General features: G+C 38.4%; 1 protein-coding gene across 4 annotated transcripts in view; it reads left to right on the top strand.

The window, feature by feature from the left end:
• Window positions 1-14647, top strand: part of NELL1 (neural EGFL like 1) — a 283549-nt gene that overhangs the window by 40169 nt on the left and 228733 nt on the right. For all 4 annotated transcript variants that reach the window (XM_090140192.1, XM_090140191.1, XM_031607324.2 and 1 more), the window contains exon 5: window positions 14165-14261. In XM_090140192.1, the coding sequence (XP_089996318.1) occupies window positions 14165-14261 (97 nt within the window). The remainder of the gene's footprint in view (window positions 1-14164; window positions 14262-14647) is intronic.

Genomic DNA, 14647 nt, shown 5'->3' with positions numbered 1-14647 from the left:
ATACTTTTGCTACAGGATTTGCTTTGATACTGAAATGTAGCCTCTGGCCTGTAAGAACTGCAGATAATCAGAAAGCATTGGACAAGAAACTTTTGAGTTGTAAACAGATAGTTAGATCTACTTTTATTTTTCACAGCCTTACCACCCACCTCAATCCGATTTGTAAAATTGCTTTGCCATTTGGTACTTGATTGCCTTTTGGATTCAAGTCAAAGCTGACTTCTGTTTCTTCAGACCTGGCAGGGTTAGGGAAAGCTACCTGAGGCCTTCGGTGCCTTTAAGGGTAATCTTTAAAACAGTGTAATTGCTGCTACTGTAATGATCTGTATGTGAGATGGTGGGGAAGGTATAAGTATGGAAGGATTGTATATTCGGGTGCAAGTACAATAGTGACCTTTTGAAATCAGTTCCTACTGTGTCATGCTCTTTCTGGTGTTCCTTTGTGAAAGCAGAGAGTGAGAGCTGTTGCTGAGTTTGGTGCTAGAGCTTGGAGCTGATGAGACACAGGAAGCTACAAACTTGTAAACGTCACTGGATTTGGAACATTTTGATTAGGTTCAGAAAGTTGAGAAAAATGAGAAGACTATATTTGTTATGAATGTCCAGCTGCTGCACAAGTAAAACCTATGCTGAAAGCAACATGAAAATTAATTACAATGCTGTTCAGCTCCTTCCATCCCCAATGCTGAATCCACTAGTGGCATACAAATCTTGTTTTAAAACATTAGTTATCTGTACCTCTCCTACTGTAGGGAAAAGGAGATTGTCAGAGGTTGCCTTTCTGATGACCATGTGGGCTAACCTAGAGTGACTGTCAGAAGATCGTTAAATAAATTGGCTCTGTAATGAAATAGGCCCTGCCAAGCACCTTCCCAGATTTGTTCTCTTTGGAGAGCAGAGGTAAAGGATCCTGCAGTGCATGGCTGTGTTGTCAGGAGACTTTCAACCCCAGGAGATTGTTAGTGCCTGTAATAGCTGCCATTTCCTTTCAGTTTGAGAATTAGTTTCAGCTGTACAGAGGCTGTAATGTCACCAATGACTGAAGTAGCAGCACGGGGGCTTCAGTTTTAACCGGTGGTAGTAACTGTGTTAAAATGCTTTTTCCTTAAGTTGTCAATAAAGACAACAATTTTGAGTTTATATTTTTCAGTGTATTTAATTGCTCTGGGGAGGTAAGCTGAAGGCTGCTTGCTTTTTATTTTGGTTCTTTTGTTTCTCATCAACCATGCTGCTGCAAAGGTACTCACCTGTGCAGAGTGTAAGGGCTCTTTTCTTTCAGCTCTGTCTGCAGGTGTAAAAGGGAGAAGGCAATTTTCTGTGAAAATTAATGCTTTCCAATAGATGTTAGTGTCTTTTTTTATGAATTCAGCCTATGGTTTTGATGGATACTCTTAGCTGTTTGATGGGGGAGGTTGGTGAAGTACAAGAAAATGATTATGAAATTGGATAAAGCTAAAGTAGTTTTCATTTGAAATACATGTAGTTGGCATCTTTTGTTTCCTCTGTTAGAATGGAGCACTAAGGAATAAAATATGCATGAGCATTGAGACCTTATTAATTGAAAAAATAAATAAATTAAAGCAATGTAATCCAAACAACGGAATCCAGTACCCCCTGAATCCTCATAAATAAGATTTTCCAGCTGCCAGCCTGAAGTTTTCAACTTCTCTTAATCAAATTCAGTGACTTTGATTAAAACAGGCATGTCCAACCTGCAGCCCATTGGCCGCACGTCACCTGGCACAGCTCACAACGTGGCAGCCCCTTGTGCTATGCTGTCACTGAGCAATGACTAAGCATTGTTGCACCCTTAACCCTAGCTGAGCTGCAGCCAAAGCCAGGAGGAGGGTGCAGTGCAGTGCTGCCTCAAGTTAGGGCAACAAGCTGTATGCATTTTGATACATTGGCTAAACACAGTCCTGAACGGGGAAAAAAATATGCAGCAGTGCTTTTCATTGTGATAAAGAAATTTGAGAACAGGTTTCAAGATCACATTTTTGTATATTTTTAATTCCATTTTCAATCAGTGTAAAAACATGACCTGCAAATTTTCACATAGAATGTATAGAGTTGCAATCAGATATTCAACTCAAAAGTCTGGTTGTGTCTCTGTACCCGATTTTTATAAGCACTGTCTTTTGCAGAGAGAAATATTCCTTGGCTCACAGCCACACTGTATTCATATCATTGCTTTTTGGCACTATACACACTTGTGAACAATTATTGTCAAGGATGAAGCATAGAAAAAATAAAATTTCATCAAACATTTGAATACCTTGAGAACTCACTAAGAATTGTACCCACTGCCATTTGAACGAGAGTAATGTGCTAGGAATTTGCTCTATCAAAAAGTGCTGCTGTGCTCATTGTATCAGTTGTAGTTTCCAAGGAAATAAATAGGAGGCATTACCTTTAGAGCAACCTATATGCAGCCCAAGGCCATTCTTTTTCACTCAGTGTGGCCTGGGCCAGCCAAAAGGTTGGACACTTGTGGATTAAAACAATAAATTACTGAAAATTAAGGGATCCTTTTGAAGGGATATTCATTGCTTTACTTTTGAAACACTTTCCCTTGGAAGAGGAGATGGCATGCTGGTAGTGTCACAGAGCTAGGTAATTTGTGCTGAAAACTTCTGGCGTCCCAGATTGCTTCTTTGTTCTTTAATCTGTAGCAAAAATTGTCACAGAGCTGGTTGCTTAGTCAGATTGCTTTAATTGTGCATTACAGATGCACTCAACTTCTCATGGTGATACTCTGAGTTGGGAGTTTTCACCTAGTGATTGTTCCTTCTGGTTGACAGAAAAGCAATAACTTCTTTAGTGTAAGAGAGGTCTCCAGCTGGCTTTTCATATCAGCTGCTGTCCATCATGTATTGTTAGAGTTAGTCTACTTAAGCTGCAAGGAAATGTTAGCATGCATTCAGTTGGACTCAATAAAATATATATTTTCTCTTAATTTTTTTTCTTAATAGCTGGGGCATCTCATTGGATACTCAACATCAACAGAATGATAGTATGGATGTGAGTGATGGCATGTCTTAATCTAGTTTATGTTGAAAATTTCTTAGTTTAACCCTAGATGAACTTTGTTAAATTTTTCTTTAGTCTATTGCATTGATAGTATGGGAAGAAGGTTGTAAGTATTTATGCCAGTGCTGAAAAAGTGCTATAGAAAAGAGATAATCATAATCTGTAGCCGTGCCTGGCTGCCTTTGCCCATGTGTAGAAGAAAATAACTGCTTACAGGCAGTACCAGCAAGCTCAGCACCTGGCATGGAGCTGTGCTGCAGCAGGGAGACTGTATAGCTCCTGCTTAGAGAGGATGGAGAATCATAGAGGAAATAACATTAAACCAAGACTGGTAAGTTTCAGCTGAGTTTGTCATTTCATAAAATGTGTGAACAGGTGTATTATCTCATTCTCAGATTTTTTTTGTTTGTTCTGTATGCATTTTGACTTTTTAAAAGAATTTATTACTTAATCACTTAAGCAGTAATCACTTAAATTGGGATGATTACTTACGAGAGCAGACCCTGAAAAATTTAGCATGCATAATTTGAAATGTATGTGGAGATGAGTTTCTCTGGGTCTTTTTCAGAAGTCTCCTGCTGCTTGGTAAGTTTCTCTTTTCGTTTGCTGGAGTGCTAATGGGGTCGCATGGACAGAAGGGAGATGGTCATAATTGGAGAATCAGTTACGTGAAGCAAATAGTTTGGGTTCTTCCTTTCAGATTGTAAAAACAATTATCTTGCATCAACTGGGCAGACCAGCAGAGATCCACAACGTAAAGGAACTCTTCTCCTTTGTGAAATGGTTAGCTGAAAGCTGAGTTCAGAACTGGAAGTCACAGAGGGTAATACTGGAGCTGAATTGAAAAATGGTAGTATAATTTGAGCAGATACTTTCATGGAAAGCATTGGACCTGTGCCAGACTGCAGAGGGGAACCTTCTGAACTATTCAGAAGCTGACTTCAGATCTGAGTCTCTATACAGCAAATAATCCAGAGTCTTTCCAAACGATGTAAAACCTCCAGAGCACTGTGGGGTGTGAGAGTGACCAAGAAAACAGCAGCAAGGCTGTGTGAAACCAGCCTTGAGTTGTCTGAAGTGCTCTGGTTATTGGGAAACCTTTCTTTGACAGTTTTAAATGGGGATGATTCCCAAAAAGTAATTCTTGGAAATCTAACCTCATCCAAAATTGTCAGACTATTGCAGAAATATATGGAGGCTGCTTGAATCATTTGTTGTTGCTTGTCGTTTCACTGCTTGGTATCCAAGCAAACTGCCAGCCCTGAATGCAGTTAGTGGTTTAGGAGTGATTGTGTTTGCTTCCTGTGTGTGGGGAGCTGACAGGTGCTCAGAAGTGGAAGGTGTCAAGGTTTGGGGATAGGATGTGCATGGCCGTGGCAGTAAGATTCCTGCTGCAGTGATGGTATGTTGTTCTCTCACTTCATGTGTTGTGCAGAGCCTCTTGGCATATTTGCAGACTTGCTGTATGTGGGAGATCTCTGTCCAGTCCTCTGATATCTTTGAATGGTCCTTTTGAGTGTCAGGGTGCAAGTGAGCCCAGTACTGAGCATGTGGGGACAACAGAGTGCCTGTGGGGTGAGAACTGCTTTTTGCTGAGGGAATAGCTAAGGCAGTCCTATCTCACATTTCAGGTAGCAAAGTTTTTCTGGGAGCTCAGGAAGTACTCAATTTTTTCATGGATAAGTGTTTAGTGAGATGTATCTTTTAATAACGCAGTAGATATTGGCTACTGTGTCTAGTTTTTAACCATGTGAAGAACCAGTACAATTGGTAGTACCAGTACAATGATATTATGAAGGAGCAGAATTCAGCATAACAGTAAGGTTATATGCTATTTCTGGTTTTATGATTTTTTTTTGTACCTGTGAGGCCAGTCACTAATGAAGGAATCAATGGAAGTTGCATTACATAATTGTGCTGCAAGTCTAGCAGCATTCACTTCAGCATGATAAGAATGAAAGTAAATCACTATGCCAACTAATGCAACTGAAAGAACTTCCTCAGCCCTAGCTGACTCCTTCTGTGTCACACCAGCCACTTACCTTAAACTTGACTGAAGGATGTGCTGTAGAGTGTCTCCAGGGTGAAATTCTAGCCCCATTGAAGTCTGCAGTGAAAAATCTCATTGTTGAACCACACTTTCACCTCTAAAGCTTGTCAGATGCTGAAAGAAATGAGCTCCAACCCCGAATGCTGTCCCTGGGTAACGCTTTTGCCTGTTGGCCTGGGAGTTTCCATCAAAACTTAATTTTAGAACCAATATAATGGCTTGTTCTATGTTTATTGTATGCTTCATACATTTTCTCAGTCATGCCCAATTAGTTATTATGAGAGAGCAAACCACCGAGGATAAAATGGGCAGTTCGAAATCTGTGGGAAAACAGATGAGGGTTATCTGATGAACCTTCAGTGAGAACTGGGGGATGTGAATGAGTCATCCTTGTGCCAGGTTACTGAAGCAGCAGTTGATGGGGAGCACTGGCAGCTCTGGGGAGAGCTGTGTGCTGTTGTGTAGTGCTGAGACAACTGATGGCAGGGCTCTGGTGGGAGCGGGGGAGCACAGGTAGGATGTTTGTAAGTAAAACTCAGGGTCCTCAACCCATAGCTACCTTCAGTCATTAATGGAAATTAGCTGTGGAATATGGATGAGATTATTTGACTGCACACAAATCATTTAGTGATCACATGTATGCCTTGATGAGATGATCCTGTGACAAGATACTATGAGGCAATTAACTTCTCAGCAGATGATTTTTTTTTGGAGGGGGAAGGTTAGCAGGAAGGTTGCTTGTGGTTGGCTTATTTTTAAATTTGTGTTTTGCAGCTGTACAGAAAGGACTTGGAGTCGAGAGCCTGAATCTTCTCACAGTCACATCTGTCTTACTGCGCTAGGTGAAACGACCTTGAGGTTTAGAGTAGCCTTGAAACAGAAAACAGGATGTTCCATATGCTTTGTGAAGAAGGGTTGTTTCTAGGCTGTAAACTGCCAATTGTGCAGACCCGTGTGCTGCAGATCTTGGGCCAGGGACTAGCTTGTCCCTACATAATGCAGGTAGACGTAATGGAAGCCAAGTTTCTGCACTGCCAGTTCACACTTAACAAACATTTTATGTAGAACGCCAACAATAATCTTAACATTTCATTACAAAATGGAGATAAGCCACGTAACCATGGTTTTACTTCTTTGTTCTCATAGAATGTTATTTAAGGGTTAATATTGCTGCAAAATCTTAAGTACCAGTGATGTCTTGTGCTGTGATGATGAATGTTTTTACCTATTGCTTTCTGGTGCAAGATAGACTTAACTATTTACTACTCAATGGGTACTTTAATAGAGATTTTTTTAATCTTGCATCTATGTCACTTTATCATATAAACCCCTCATACCGCATGTTTTATGCTCTGGCACTCAGCAGTGGTTACTCACAAGTGGTAAAATGACAGCCAAAATATCTTTGGCAAGTTGGAGAACTTGTTTGAAAAGTTGTAATTGGCGTATGTAGCTTTCAACTCTGTATTGAGATGTCTGAAGATAAGTAAATTCACATGAATTTGTAAGAATTAGCCTTGATTGTAAGAAAAGTATGTGTGATATCTCCTTCTCCACTCAAGGTATTTTTTTTGACTCAGATGCTACTTTTAGTCCTACTGTGGCAAAACAGGCTTGAATATGGTAAAAGCTGGCATCTTCACCAGAAAAAGTGACAAGTGTGTTTATCTCTTTGCTTCAGCTACCTGCAGGTTACATGCAAGTCTTATGCTCACAGCCAGGATCAGAGCCGCAGGATGTTTACCTCAGAAGTAACAGCTCAAGATAGATTTTAAGAAAAGCTATAAAAAAAAATTGTCAAAATTTAAATGTGCACTAACCATTTGGGTATTGAGCCCAACCGGTTTTGTGCTGAGAACCTTGTAATTTTATCTTCAAACAAAAAACCCTAACAAACATGAATAGTGCATGTATTATAAAGTGCAGAGTTCTCTAGATACATCGTGTGAAGTAGTTGACCTTGTAGTTTGTCCTTTTATGTTTTTTCCTCCCACAACTCTTGAAAGCTCAAATCAAATGGCTAACTTGCTATTTCTGACTAGAGTGTACTTGTGGGGAATGAAGGTCCTTATAGTCTCAGTGTAGGGCCTTTTTACTTATATGTTGCAGGTATTGGCACATTTTTGATATTGAAGGTCTGAGTAGCTGTTATCTGAGTTTCTCATACTTTCAGGAGTGCTATATGAAGACAGGTAAACACTGCAGCCTTGTAGACAGGTTGTTAACCTCCTATTGAGGTATTCTGGAGGATCTTATCATCAGGAGATTTTATTTTTTGTTCATTTCAAATCAAAGTTAATTATATTGATCTTGTTTGTAAAGGCACCTTGGAATTTCCAGATAAAAGACACCCTGTAGTGTTCTGAGAAAGACGACTTTCTGTCCTTTGTGGGGCCAATCTTGCATTATTTACTGGGTCTGGTTCTTTTAAAATCAATAACAATGATTGTTTTTAGTCCAGTTCCCAAGCTACGCTGCTGTAAGTCAGCAGTAATTTTGTTATAGTTTTGTAGGAGACTGAAAAGCCTAAGCAGCCTAGTCATCTTATATTTCTATTATTTTCTGCTTAAAAAAAAAAGCCTCACGTGGATAGACAACATCTCTGTGAAGTTTTGTGTGGAGAGTAAGTCCCCCAAATCAGCCAGCGAATTGTGCTCTTCTAACCATTTTTCCTTGTTTGTTTCATTTCCTCCTGTTGCTGCATGATCTTAAAATTTAATTTGCATCTTTTGAATGAAAAAGAAGATGCTTGTAGAGTTTTAGTTAGGGGTGTTTTGTAGTTCTGAATTTAGATTTTAGAGTTGAAATAATTAAGCCGAGAAGTAGAGTATGTTCACCTTATCTTGGTGATTATACTGGAAAATTGTTTGGGTGACAGAATTTGAGAAGAATTTAACTGAGCATGCTATCTCGATTGAGTCTTTACCTAACACATACACTTACTGAATAGCTATTTTTTTCTCCTAGGAGTTGAACAGTTACTTTTGATTAAATAGTTTGTAGTTACTATTGTATGTTCAAAATTTAATAACAAAAAGCTTCCCTCAAAACCTGAAATTTTAATCTAAATTGTTTTCCTATTTTGAGTGGTTGTGAACTTCTGTCCTATGACAGATTAGATAACTTAAGAAATTAGAATTTCCCTAAGGAAGGTTATTTCTCTGAAGCAGAATGTTGGAAATGAAATGAATAGTTTAGTTGAAGTTGCTCTAGAACAGAATGTCTGTCAAATAGTGTATCCTATTTGTAAAAACTATTAAAAAAAATGTTAGTATTGCCACATTGGCATTGGAAAGTATTTAGAAAATGAGTTGAAGCAGAGTCATATGATATCTTCGTATTTCTTTTCAAGATCATTTCTTAATCCCTTCAGAAGAATAGACTCTAAGACAAATACCAGTGAGGTATCTTAAAGCTAGAGACTGACAAAATCAACAGTTTGTGTAGTTGGGATCCAGAAACATGTTCGACAAACTTGTAAATGTGGCCCATGCAATGGATTGTGTTACAAGGTCTGATGCTAGCGATTTTGGATGTACTGAGCTGTTTGCAGCCTCAGTTGGGGATGGTACCAGTGGTCAGGGAGGTCAGCATTCCTCTGAAATAGATCAGGGGAAATTCTAGTGTAAAACATGGGAGGAACTTCCCCCTCTCCTGGTTTACTTTTATTTATTTCTTTTTTAATTAAGAAAAAATTAGAGTGCTATAACATTGCATTACTTTGTATGACTTATCTATATCCCTTATTTTTTAAGGGATCTGAGAATACAGGTGTGTATATATAAGGTAAAAGAATGGTTGCAAGAGAACATCAACTTTGAGGATCAGGTTTTGAATTGCAAAAATCTGTTTAGATGACTCACCTTGATGTCAGAAAGTGCTCCTGTGCTGTCACTGGAGGGGCCTGAGGAGTGAATAATTTACAGTAAGATGAATCATATCCTAGAAACATTTTAGACTCTTTTGTTAATGAAGAGACGTGAGGACTAGCTTCTCTGTAGGTGTAAAGTTTTGAGACATTTAAAATTGGATATGATGAATTCAACACCTGGTTGCTACATGTGAAGCTATAGCTTCATGAGAGTAAGCATGGCAGTCAGATCATATAAGCCTGTTCTTTGATTAATAAAGAAAAGGGACTGAGAAATGAGGTTCCCACCATACCTCAGCCACAGCAACATCACACTGCAGCTCTTAGTTTCCTAATTATACTACTAATAAATCTCTGGCTTGAAACTAGTCTGTAAATATGAGAACGCATATTTGTATTTTAGTAACCTACTTGTACTTTAGGCCTGAAAGGATTTGGAATGATATGGCATGCTGCTTTAAAAACAATTTTTGCAGTTACGGGCTACTGCAGAATTTGAAACAGTTGCATTTCCTGATCAGTCTGTGTTGGTTTGCTTGTCGCGCAGCTAGTTTTCTTGTTCTGATAAATATTTCAGCTATTTCTAAACTGCTACTGACATGGCAAATATTATATGCATAAAGAAGATCTGCTTTACCATGGAAGTAGACCTACTGTCCAGGTGTTAGCTTTTTCAGGTGAAGTTTCACGTAAGAAATTATCTTGGTTAAAGTGTCACTCTTCCTATCTTTCAGTTTGCACGCATGTAAAATGAGGGAAACAAGACTTCCTTGTTCTACTGGAACATTAACAAGATGGTAAAAATAGTTTTTAAGTTGATTATGTGTAAGGAAACTGTCTCTTGTCCAGCAGAGGTGAATTTTTAGAGACAGTCTTCCTCTATGCAGAGAAATGTGTATGCTAGTGTATTTGCACGCAGACATCTTTGAAATTACTCCTTTCACTCATTCCAAAAGAATCCACTGATTCTTTTAAAGATTTGCCATATTACTGTATTCATTATGTCACAGATGCCTCTCTTGAGCGTGTCCTTGAAAAATGTGTTTGTTTCTAAGGATCATTTCTAAGCAAGAGTACTTCACAAATCAATGAGTGCAGATAGGGCAGATATATAGATTCAAACAAACAAAAGACCTGAAAAAAAAAAAATACACCGCAAGAGTATCCTAGCTCTTCCTGAATTAGCAGATCTTCTTCTTACTCTGTTTAGCTAAATGAGTCGTTAGTGAACATATTCTAAGCATGAGTATTTCAAGAAAGAATTGGTTCACAGTTGTATTATTCCAAGTTTATGATTTAGCTCCTTTGAAATATGTTGGCATAAATTAAGTACAAATCAAGCTTTCTCATGGACAGTGAATGCAGTAGTCATAAATCTGCAAGTCTGATGCATGGAGAAGAACTTCTGTTAACTTGGAGACCTGGTCTGCTGGTTCTAGAGGAACTATTCAGTCTGCAGCAGTTTTAAAGACCAATGAACCCTGGAGTTCTCTTTCCAAACGTTCTTATTCTTGTGAAGTATACTGTCCTCTATTTGGGCATCAAAGCAAAATGTCTCAAAGTGATCTCTGAGGAGCTCTAGAGCAGTACTTCATAAACATGGAAGTGTAGTAGATACAGGTTAGCTACTCAAATACCAAATATCAGTATGGTCAAATGTGGATAAAGCTGTGGAAGAAGACGCACCTCAGCCCAGAAAAATCAAGTAAGGAGATGTGAATGAAGCAAAAGCTTAATGTATCAATGTAGCTCTAAATAAATGAACAAAAACCAAACCAAAACAAACAAACAAAGAAAAACCAAAAAAACCCAAAACAAACAAAAAAGCTTTTTGCTATTTGGCAAGTTATTAGTCTGAAGAGCACTTTCTTCCACAAGAAAGTCAGTGCAGGAAAGAGGAGGAGTAGAGCAAAGGCTTTTTCCTGTTTAACAAATAATAATTATAATAGAATTTCACCTCTAGGTAGTAACTTTTGTCATTACACTTTGAGATGGGTTACAAAATGTTTATGCTCTACAGGCTTTTCTCAGTGTAGAAAATAAACTGAATAATCAGTAGCTATTCATAGGCTTGTAAGAGGTGTATGCACATGGGTAATCTAAATGTCTGGGTGAAACACTGTTCTCTGCAAATGTGTGGGTGGTTGTTTTTTCTTTCCATAGCCTGCTACAGATTTTTTTGCTATTCTTATAAATTCATGTGTAGTTCTTGACCTTTTCATTTGCCAAGAGTATGAAGAGTATTACAGTGGTAGCATTAGGCTGTCTGCATGCTTGCTGATGTTTAACAGCAAGCAATAGTAAAGTATGTTCACTTTGCTCATGAACCAAATAGTGTGAGCCAGGATATGTTTTCACCTAGGAAAGAAAGTACCAACCTACTTCTTATGCCTTCTTTTGATTCCCAATTTACTTAGTGGGCATATCCATGGAGATGAGTAATTTTTTATACAGTGTAACAGACAGATATAGGGTCCTGCACTTTGGTCACATCAATCCCATGCATTGCTTGGGGCAGAATGGGTGGAAAGCTGCATGGAGGAAAAGGACCTGGGGGGGTGTTGATTGATGCTTGGCTAAACATGAGCCAGCAGTGTGCCCAGGTAGCCAAGAAGGCCAATGGCATCCTGGCTTGCATCAGCAATAGTGCAGCTAGCAAGCCACCCCCTGTACTTGGCTCTGGTGAGGCCACACCTTGAGTTCTTTTGAGCTCCTTGCTACAAGAAATGCAATGAGGCCCTGGAACGTGCCCAGAGAAGGGTAACAAAGCTGTGAAGGGTCTGGTGCACAAGCCTTATGGGGAGCAACTGGGTTTAGTCTGAAGAAGAGGAAGCTCAGGGGAGACCTTTTCCCTCCCTACAACTGCCTGATACGGGGATGTGGCAAGGTGGGGATTGGCTTCTCCTCCCATATAACAGCTGGAAGGTATGGCATGATGGCCTTAAGTTATGTCAGGGAAGGTTCAGATTGGATATTAGGAAGAATTTCTTCTTAGAATGGTTAGGAACTGGAGCAGGCTGCCCAGAGAAGGTGGTTTACTCACTGTCCCTGGAGGTGGATAGAGAAAGGGTAGATGTGGTACTTAGGGGCATGGTGTAAATGGACAATATTGGTGGTGGGTGGACAGTTGGATTAGCTGATCTTGGAGGTCTTTTCCAATTTCTATGATTCTATTCTTTAACATAGTTACACTGTAACCTATAACTAGTCTGAGTAAATGACAATAAAATATTCTTGAATATTCACCAATTAAGAGGAGATGTTATACTTAAGAGAAATTTCCATCATAGTAGTGTAATTCAGTGACTGGCTTTCTTGAGAACCTCAATTCTTTGTTCCCTGTTCAGTATTTTACAACAGTTTTGCATTTGAGTAGATATTTAATTTTACAGGAGGCATGGCGGAAGAGTTCTGCTTACATTTTAAAATATTGATAAAGATAGTGCATGTCAAATTCCTGTAATTCTTGAAGTGTTATTTAAAAGAATACCATCTTGTTTTACCTGTTCAAACAACAAAACAACTCAGCATAGCAATTTTTTAGAGATAGTAACAAGTAATTAACTAGTAGAGGCATAAATTTTCTGGAGCTTTGAATATATCATGTTGATGGAATGTGATGAACTAGAATTGATTGTAATTATAATAACGAAATGTTGACTATTAGAATGCATCATCTGACTAATGTACTAACAAACTTAATTTTCATGTAACTATTTTGTTCTTAGCAGTGGTAGTGGTTCTTTCTAATAAGTCATTTTCTTTTCAGGATTAGCAAACTGAGGTAGCACATATGACTCTTTGTACTTTGTAGAGCTTTCTTAAAGTTCTTTCATACTTGAAGGTCATTTTAGGTCCCTCCAAATGTATAAATTTTCCAACAGCATGGCAATACACAACACAGGAATTAATGATTTTTCTAGGTGAGCCTGAGCTAGAAATGCTTGGACTCTAAATGGGAAAATTACTGTGATGGATTGTGTTGAATGCCTTGAATTTTTTTCTTGGTGTTCATTTTTTACATTCAGTCTAAAGCTGTAGTTTTAAAGAAAAAATACAAATCACTCCTTCAAATTTGACATATTTGGAGTTTTTCTACTGGCTGTCATTGGTATGATTACAGAGCAGCACGCACCCTTTTGAGCTGGACAGTAGTAGAAATACATGTCATCTTTCAGTAATCCTTATTAAATGTGCTGGTTTTGTTATGAAGCAATAAGTTTGTGGCTAGCACCTGTGGAACATGGTGACGTGAGAATCTAGAGTAAGTAACATCTTTTGTCTTGAATTTTTCATAATCCAGTATAATGATATCATCATTGTAGTGGTCTGACTTACTGAAGAAGGTCTGAAGTAAACTTCTTTACTGATTTTCAAAAAATAAGCAATCAAAAAAAAAAAAAAAATAGAGTCTTTTTAAAACTCTACATGTTCTTGAACTTCAAAATGCATTATTACAGCAACTTACCATGATTTGATTTTAGAAATTTGAGACAGAGATTATTGCATTCATGTGCAAGTTTTTGCAGTCTATAAAGCTTGAACAAATGGAAAAAGTTTTCTATTCTTTATCAGATCTGTCCCATTGGTGTGAGCAAACTGGCTGTGTAATATTGGCAGAATACGTGGAGAATATGTATGCAAGCCAAATGAGTTCTGGAGCAGCTCTAATCTGGAGAAGTGGATAAACTGAAAGGTCCAGGCACAAGGATGGATAAAATAGGTGTAAAGCCTAAAAGGCTATGGGAGTATGAGGTGGAACAAATGGCCTTTGCAAAGTTCATTCAAAATTCGAGATAGTGTGAAAGTACTGAGATGGTATTTCTCTGATTGGATCTTATTTATGTCTGCTCTTTTTCCTCAGGACTGGTAGCTGGGTTTGAAGTAGACTACTAAGGAAAGGATGGTTTCCTATTTTGTTTTCCCTAGCAGTGTGGGTACTGGCATTGTGCTTCTTCAGCTTAGCAACCTGCACAGTTGCACAAGGGAAACTGCGATTTTCTTGAGTCTCCATGTGCTAGTGGTTTTCATAGTTCTTTCTATTATTGCTTTTAAGATTATTATGTAACTGCAAAACTGTCAGTAATAAACATTGTGTTTAATGGAGGGCTTTGTTTTTGTTCTGCTTTGTATTTTTGTGCTGACTGAATTTGAGCAGGAATTTTTAAGAAGAAAAATAGTATTTAAGTAATGGTAATGCTTTCTCTCTGCAGGATTTATGAACGCATCATTGATCCCCCAGAAACAAATCTGATACCTGAAAGTAATTTATGGCTTGGACAGAGGAACAGGAAGCATGGTTTCTTTAAGGTAAGCAGGTATGAAATAGTACATGAAGAAGGAAACTAGGTAGGCAACAAAATATTTTTGATTAGTTATCTTACGCTCCTGACATGTGATTTGTATGAATTTCAGTTGAAACCTGAATGGGCCTGGGATGTGGGGCAGGTCCAACACAGAAGAATCTGTTTGTGCAAGGTAGAATACTGTAGCTACTGGCTGAAATGTCAAGTATTTGGTGTTTTGGTTTGGTTTCCTTACTTCACCCACTTACTTCACTGTGCCCTGCCTTGCCACTCCCGTGTTCGTAAAGAGACTGTGTTGACAGCATTAGAAATGATGGCTTTAATCTTCAAAATTTCCCAAAGCAAAAGCTGAGCTGTAGTCTCCTGTCCAGTCAGTAGTGATCTTAATTG

Source organism: Phasianus colchicus, chromosome 5, assembly GCF_987193195.1.
Source record: "Phasianus colchicus chromosome 5, bPhaCol1.hap1.1, whole genome shotgun sequence".
In the NCBI taxonomy this organism is placed as follows: domain Eukaryota; kingdom Metazoa; phylum Chordata; class Aves; order Galliformes; family Phasianidae; genus Phasianus; species Phasianus colchicus.
This window is presented reverse-complemented; position numbering and strand designations above follow the sequence as displayed.